The 8,213-nt window shown below is 32.0% G+C and overlaps 1 protein-coding gene across 1 annotated transcript; it reads left to right on the forward strand.

Annotated features, from left to right (window-relative positions):
* LOC105172352 (probable O-methyltransferase 3) lies at positions 1,894-3,809 on the forward strand. Its single transcript, XM_011093739.2, has 2 exons — positions 1,894-2,807; positions 3,504-3,809. Exons 1-2 carry the CDS (start codon positions 2,031-2,033, stop codon positions 3,792-3,794), a joined length of 1,068 nt encoding a protein of 355 aa, XP_011092041.1. The 5' UTR covers positions 1,894-2,030; the 3' UTR covers positions 3,795-3,809.

An 8,213-nucleotide genomic window follows, 5' to 3' on the forward strand; every position in this document is an offset into this window, starting at 1 on the left:
GCACATGCAATCCATTACAAAAATGTTCTAAAGGCCGTGTGTATTGTAACTGCCATATGACTGTTACAGAAAAGCCACTACAAATCCTGATATTTTTTATAATGCTTGTTCATGGGTCAATAGGCCTTATTCTTCGGCTTTTTTAGAAAATATATTTGAGAGAATATCAATCATGTTAACTGACCAATTCATCTAAAAATTTAAATTATTAAAGAGAAAAAAAAGATTTAGATAATATTAATATCTTTATCAATCAAACACACTATTTCAAATTATTCCAATCAACATCTAATACCAACAACTTTCTATCGCATTTGTAAAAGGCTCTTACGTGAAGCAAAATTGCAGATATGGCCAATTATCAGAACATTGTCTTATAAAAGAACGTGGTCCAAGTTTCAGTTCACGGGATTACATATCACACCAAGAAATTGGTGGCAATTATTACTACCCAACAACTTAATTTTGCTTAATTCAACTAATAAGAAGTTCAAATCAAGAAGAAGCTTATTGTTTAGTAAACTTAGCGCCTGAGGCAAATTGATAGCGTTCTTCTTCTTCTTCTTCTCCTCCTCACGCAACTACGTAAGGTAATTACATTAATGGAATATAGTTTGGTAGTATGTTCCCTCCTCTCCTACTGATAACCGGATTTAGTTTTCCATTTCTACCTACTCCTGCTGCATCACTTGTTTTTTTTAATATATATGCATAACGTGTATAAGAATTACATCATCAATTTTATTTTAAAAAGAACATATTATCATAAATCGATGTCTATATAATTAAATCGTATATTTTAATATATATTTTAAACAAATTATTGCTAAATTTGTTTATCCCTTTATAGATACAAAAAATATGTAAAAATATTAAATGAGGGGTAAAATTAAAGCTATTTCTTCATGTAATTTTTTTTTTCTAAATCAGCTTATTAATTTCATCCGAACCCTAATGGAAGGAAGTTAAGGGTAAATGAAAGTTTTGTTAGGGGTATAAGTATAATTTTAAATTTTTTTTTGAAGGAAATATAATATCATATTTTCATACGGAGTCTAAGTATAATTATCCTATACAGGTACGAAATTAAGCCCTGTTGAGTCGCGACGACCGACAGGATTTAGCTTCAAATATGATGGAGCATTAATTAGCAGGTATTGATGAAATAATTATAGTCAATAAATAGTTTAATTTGAATGTCACATTGCGATTTTCTGAAAATAATTAATATGAAAAGTAGTTCCTAGCCGCAAGAATTACTATATAAACAATATCGAACAATGTTGATGTAACAACAATTTACCAGTACTGAGAACTTTGTGGCCTTTTGATTGTCAAGTCATAGTCGTAAGAATTAATTGTATTTTTGGTTCGACGATTGCACAGTTAATTATAAAATATTTTTTTTATGATAGAATTAATTTGGAATAATTGATTTTAGAAGAAATGATTATAGTGTTTAGAGTGTTTTAGTCCCATAAGATGGGGTTCAACATTTTTAGTCATTTGCTTTATGGAATTTTTTAAATAGTCTTAAAATTGAGAAAATTCGATATATTTAGTACTATGCTTTACGAAATTTTCAAAATGATCCAAAAATTGAAAAAAACTTAACATATTTAATTTTCATAAATCCTATAAAATAGAGGATTAAAATCGGTAAAAAGATAGATATTTATACTCAAAATCGTTGGTTGACCTGCTAAATCACAGGGTGAAACAAACACTTTATATCACTATATTTTATATTTAATTTATAAAGCAATTGCGTACTAATCTAAAACTTTGTTAAATTTAATATTTATCTAAATGAATTGATTTAATTTTGATAGGGCTAATCATATTTTCTGGCTTGGCCATTGATCCTATATATATATATACATATGTATATTACAAGAAGAACATATGACAAATTAAAACATACAATATCACATTGTCCATTACTTTCGTTAAGCCAACTCTCCCTGAACATATTTGCAGACCATAACATATTCATACATCGCTCACATTTGAACTCAGGAATCCAAGACATGGCGATGGTTAACCAAAAGCAAAATCTTGAGGTACTTGAAGCTGAAGCTCACATTTGGAATCAGGTGTTCAACTACATAAACTCTACGTCACTAAAATGTGCAACTGAGCTTGGCATCCCTGACGTCATCCACAAGCATGGCGGCCCGATGACCCTGACTGAACTGCTAGATGCTCTCCCGGCTGTCGACAAAGCCAAAGCCAATTGCATGTACCGTCTCATGCGAACCCTCGTGCACTCTGGCTTCTTTGTATTAGAAAAACTCAATTCGTCTAATGAGGAGGGCTATTCGCTTACGCCTGCTCCACGTCTTTTGGTCGGAGATCGCCCCATGAGCATGAAACCCTTTGTAATTTCCCAAATTGATCCCATCCTTACTGAGTCGATGCACCATTTGGGTAGATGGTTCCAAACTACTCATGACCGCACGACGTTTCATACTGCCAATAACGGAACGTCGTTCTGGGAGCAGAAAGAGCGGAACCCGAGGTTTAGCCATTTGTTTGATCAAGGCATGGAAAGTGATACTCCAATGGTGGCCAGCGTCATTACTAGAGATTGTAGGCAAGTGTTTGAGGGTTTGGATTCCGTCGTGGATGTAGGCGGAGGCACTGGAACTTTGGCCAAGGCCATAGCCGAGGCGTTCCCTCAAATTCATTGTACAGTGCTTGATCTACCACATATTGTTGCGGGATTGGAGGGGAGAAGGAACTTGAAGTATATTGAGGGAAATATGTTCGACTATATTCCCCCATCAGATGCAGTTGTGCTCAAGGTAAACTCGCATGATCAATTTTCATATATTCATAAAGGGGTTTAATGCAATTTATCTTAATATTGTAAATCAACAAATTACCCTTTATGAAAAAATAATTCACAAGGGGTTTGCTTGCATTTTTTTCATTTCTAAAGGGTAAATTGTGCTTTATTTGGTGAAATACCACTTTTCATCCTATAACGGGCTTTCACACTTTTGGTCTCACTGAGTACGCGCAGAAATCTCACTTTTGGTTATATAATTTTTTCAAAAAATAATACTTTTGGTCCCATGTCACATTTCGATTATATATTTAACGAAAAAGGTCCCATGTCACTTTTTGCTCACATCGCATATCGCCATTGGATAAATTGTATTTTTTCTTATATAGGTTATATAGTACAAATATGCGAGTTTAATGCAATTTACCTCCTATAATCTTACAAATGAGCAAATTACCTCTTTATGATTAAAAAAAATAAATAATTGAGCCCCTCTTTTTTTTTAAAAATAAAATAATTTACCTCTCTATTTAAGGAGGTATATTGTTTCATTTAAAAAAATATAGAGGATATATTGCTATATTTTAAAAAATACATGGAGAAAAATTACAATTTTTTTTCACAAAAAGATAATTTACTCATTTACAATATCTCGAGACTGCTTGTATTTTTTCCTGTATAATATTCTCGACCAATAATTTGAAATGGACAGTGGTTACTTCATGATTGGAGCGATGAGGAAAGTGTCAAGATACTGAAGAAATGTAAAGAAGCAGTAACGAGCAATGGAAAGAGAGGGAAGGTGATAATCATCGAGATGGTGGTGAAGGAGAATGAATCAGTTGAAACTCAACTCCTCCTTGACATGCTCATGATGGCTACATTTAAAGGAAAAGAAAGAACGGAAAAAGAATGGGCAGATCTCATTTCTGACGCTGGCTTTAGTGGTTATAGGATTTATCCTGTTTTGCCATTGAGATCTATCATCGAGATATATCCTTAATTATATATATATATATATATATATTTTTGATTGATGGTAATTGAAATATGTTGTGTAAACAATTATAGATATTAATAAAGAATTCTACTACAAGAAAAAAGGATAAAATACATAAAACTTCCCTTTGTTTTAAAAAGTCTGCAAAAATATCTACTTGTTACGAGAATAGGTTAAAAGCTCCTCTGTGTTTTGTAAAACTCAACTCTATCGCCCCCTCTATATTAAATCCAACTAACGGTGTTTTTTTAGAAAATAACCATTATACCCTTACTTGATATATATTATTTCTTATTCTAATGACTGTTGGATCTTTTTTGATCAAATACTGATCGTTAGATCTAATTAATTAATCTCAACCGTTAGATTTTAAAAAATAATTTAAAATTAAAAAATATATTATTATTACATATAAATAAAAAATATATTATTATTACACCCCACCCCCACTGCCTCCTCCTTGCGAATCGAATGAGCCCCTTCCCACCGATTTTCATCAACTCTATGCATAGATCTCAATTTTCTAATCGCCGACCACCACCAATCGTTCGCCTTATGATTTTTTTAATTTTAATTAATTTTAATTGTATTAATTAAAATATATTTTAGTTAATTAAGAATATTTTAAATAATTATAATAATTAAATAGTTTAACTGATTAAGAATAATTATAATGATAATTATTGTAATTAAATATATATATATATTTATATTAATTAAAATAATTTAGATTTAACAATTAAAAAATATAAAATTTTTTGAATTTAAATATAATTTAATTTAATATTTATTATTAAATAAATTAATTTAATGTGGTCAAATTTAATACTTATTTTTGAGGGTGAGAAATGGCAAAAATAAGAAACAAAACAAGCCAAAAAGCCCTTTGTATATCTATAGACCCTTAAAGGGGTATTTTAGTGCAAAATATCATTAAATATGGACTTAAATCGTAGAAAATGATTGTTATACGCACCAGACGTGCGTATCTTCCACTTCCCGTTAGTTGTTAACAGAATGTGGGTTTTTTGCTAACTAAAACAAAATAGGAGGGGGATTTTAGCCTATTCTCAAAATAAGAGGGTGTTTTTTGCAGACTTTGCAAAACACAGGGAGATTTTATGCATTTAGTTCAAAAAAGAATACAATGTATTTACCTGGCATCAAATGTGTAATCTCCTGTCTTGTTGAGTAATAGTCAATATGTATATTTTAGGGAAAATTGCATAAAAAATCCCCCTGTATTTAGCTAAAAATCCCCTGTGCTAAAAGAATAGGTAAAACAAACCCTATGTTTTCCAAAGTGTTGCATACTCTCCTATGCCGTTAGTTAAACCCTAACAGCGTTAAATTTTTGCTGAATTGATCGTTATACCCTTCTTATAACTAACGTTGATCTTTGAATGTAAAAAATAAATGGTCTAGATCTTAAGTAATTTTGAATATATTTTTCATTTATATATACATTATATACAATGTATATACTATTTCTCATAAATCTTCTCTCTAAGATTCCAGCATCGTCTGAAAGAATTTTCGGTCATTGCTTATACCATTCGAATCCTCTCCTTAAGGTGAACATATTCATACCATCAATTTGAATTTTTATTGATCGTAGAGAGTTGGCTCCAAGCACGACCGTCAAAACTTCTTGGCTTCGATTCGTCGTCGTCCGAATGAATTTCGGCCTGGGACCACCACCACTAGACTCGCCTCAACCTGAAGATTAGAAAGGGACCAAACTTGATCATTTCATCAAATTTTTACTGAGATCCAAAAATTTTGAATTTTTGGACGAATGGACACTATTGTGAAGTTCATGGCCTCGATTCGCTGTCGTATAAACGAATCACGGTGTGAGACTACCATCGTTCGACTCCTTTTGTCCAAACGATTCCAACAAGGTCAAGCTTGCCCAATTTTCATCACCACCGACGACTCATCAGCGACAGAGAAGACGGGGGAAAGAAGAGAGATAAACAAAAATTAAGTAAAATAATAAAAAATACTAAATGTTTAATTTAAATATATATTAATAAAATTTAAATGTAATATTTTACCTAAGTTAAAGAAATTGATATAATTTTGAAGTATTTTTATATTTATTTAGTATATTCTATAAATAAATAATAAAATATATTTAAATTAAGTAATAATTTAGTAAAAGTATATAATTTAATAAAATTTAAAAATAATAAAAACTATTAAATGTTTAATTTAATTATATATTCATGTAGCCATGACCGAAGGTCATGGAGGATCGAAGAAAATTTTAAAAAATTTAAATCCAGCCATGAGGCAGTAGGAAGAACCGACCATGTAGGCGGAATGCACGACAGTAAAAAATAAATCCGACCATGTAGGCAGAGTGTACAAAAACAAAAGATAAATCCGACCATGTAGGCGGTAGAAAAAACCGGCCATTCAGGCGGAATGCATCGAAAAGAATATTTTTTATTATGATAAATATAAAGAGAAACGAATATCATAAGGAAAGACTAAGTTGGGAACCTTTTTACGTTGGTTTAAACTAATATGTATGAATTTTGGTCAGAAAATACCACACTAAAGCCCAAAATCAACGCCAAAAATCGGCAAAACCGGGCAGTAATGGCAATGCCGACCTCATTCATACCCATAATTTAAACCTACGACCCAGAGAGCCTTATCATTAAGTTCCTTCAATTTCTCCTTATCTTTATCAGTAATGAAAAATACTCTTTATATATATATATACACACATCTATATAGCCATGCTATCTCTGTTATAGTTGAATAATTCAGCAGCAGCAATTTAGCCTTGCATTAGGCTAACAAAAACAGAAACAAGAATGGAAATAACGAATGCAGAAAGTTAAATAAGAGAACTCACAGGTGGTTTCTTCTATGCCAAATGGAAGTTTTTATAACTAAGGGAAAAGAAAGAAATTGCAAGTGCAAATGCCTCAGCTTCAACACATGAAGGCTTCCGAGGGCTTACAGAAAAAGGGGGGAGAAGGTTATATATTTACAACCAGTGGGTTCGGACTTGAAATCAATTCTTCACGTCCGCATGGCCTCCATCTGCCAACTGCCCTCTCATTTTCGACACGTGTCATTTGGTCAATTTTTGTTGACTTGCCCTGCTGTCACTTCATTTCTTCATGAGTCTGGAGAAGCTACTTCCTTCTGACTCTGATCCCGATTGCTTGTGATCCTCTTTGTCTTCAGATGATTTTGAAATGTCCATTTTTTATTTTCCTTTTAGTGTCTCCCGGATTCCTTTAAAAAGATTATCAAGAAATTCTTCTTGAGAAAATTCCTCAAATGGATTTTGAGCTTCCCCAGCAAGACAAGAAAATTTATTTTTTCCATTTTTGCTTGAGGTCTCCATGGGAGAAGCAATTCCCGAAAGATTCTTTTTCAAATCATTTCGTATTTGCTTGAGGTATATTCCTCAATCATCTGAACTTTCGTGATTACCCCTTCTTATTCAGAATTCTCTGGGAGATATGCTCAAAAGGATTAGGTGCCTGATTTTCTTCCTTTTCTGCAAGAACTTTATATTCTGGTAATTTTTCCTCCATCTCATTGATGATTTCTTGACCATAGTATTTCTTGGTCTCGGGATCAATTTGCATTAGCTTGTTCCAGAATTTCGAACAAAACCTCCTTTTTATGCACGGGATTTTCTGTAGGGTAATTCCTACCTCTGGCAGCCATTTCCAAATCCATGGGATAGAGAATTCAGTAAAAAAATAGAGTGAAGCCATTCCTTCTATCCATTTCTTTGATTTTTCTACTTATATTATTTTTGGCGAATAATTTAGCCATTCTGTATAATATTCCTGGAAGATTTCAGGAAGAATAGTAATTCATGGGCCGAAGCTTATCCACCATTGGAATACCCAATTTGGTATCTCTTGTTGAAAAACTAGTGGACAAATTTTGAAAAACTATGTATGTTTTCTTTTATAATTTTCATAAAAAAAAGCCTTATTGAATACCTCAACATAATCCCAGTAGTTAAATTTTATTATATTTTTTAACTATGAGTGAAAGTATTCTTTTTTCCCTAATGGGTTAATTCCCCATTCAACAGCAGTGATAAATTTTTTAATTACTGCTTTGGAATAATTAAATTCTTTTCCATTACTGGAAAATGTGTGATTAATTTCAACACTTTGAGTAGCTTTAAGGATATGTTCGTAATGTGCCCTAGGCTTATATGACCCTGCTGGAAAAGATGCAACATTAAGATACCTTTTCATTAGATACCATGGATCATTTTCCCACCTCAAATCATCATTTTCAAGGAATAATTATCTCGTTGTGTTCACTAAATTTGTAATTAACCAATTCATCTTCATCTTCCTGCACCATTTTTTCATAAGAGGCTGATGATTCATCAGTCGTTAATTTTTTATGTTCCTTTTTAAATTC

This window comes from Sesamum indicum, linkage group LG10 (assembly GCF_000512975.1).
Source record: "Sesamum indicum cultivar Zhongzhi No. 13 linkage group LG10, S_indicum_v1.0, whole genome shotgun sequence".
Taxonomy (NCBI): domain Eukaryota; kingdom Viridiplantae; phylum Streptophyta; class Magnoliopsida; order Lamiales; family Pedaliaceae; genus Sesamum; species Sesamum indicum.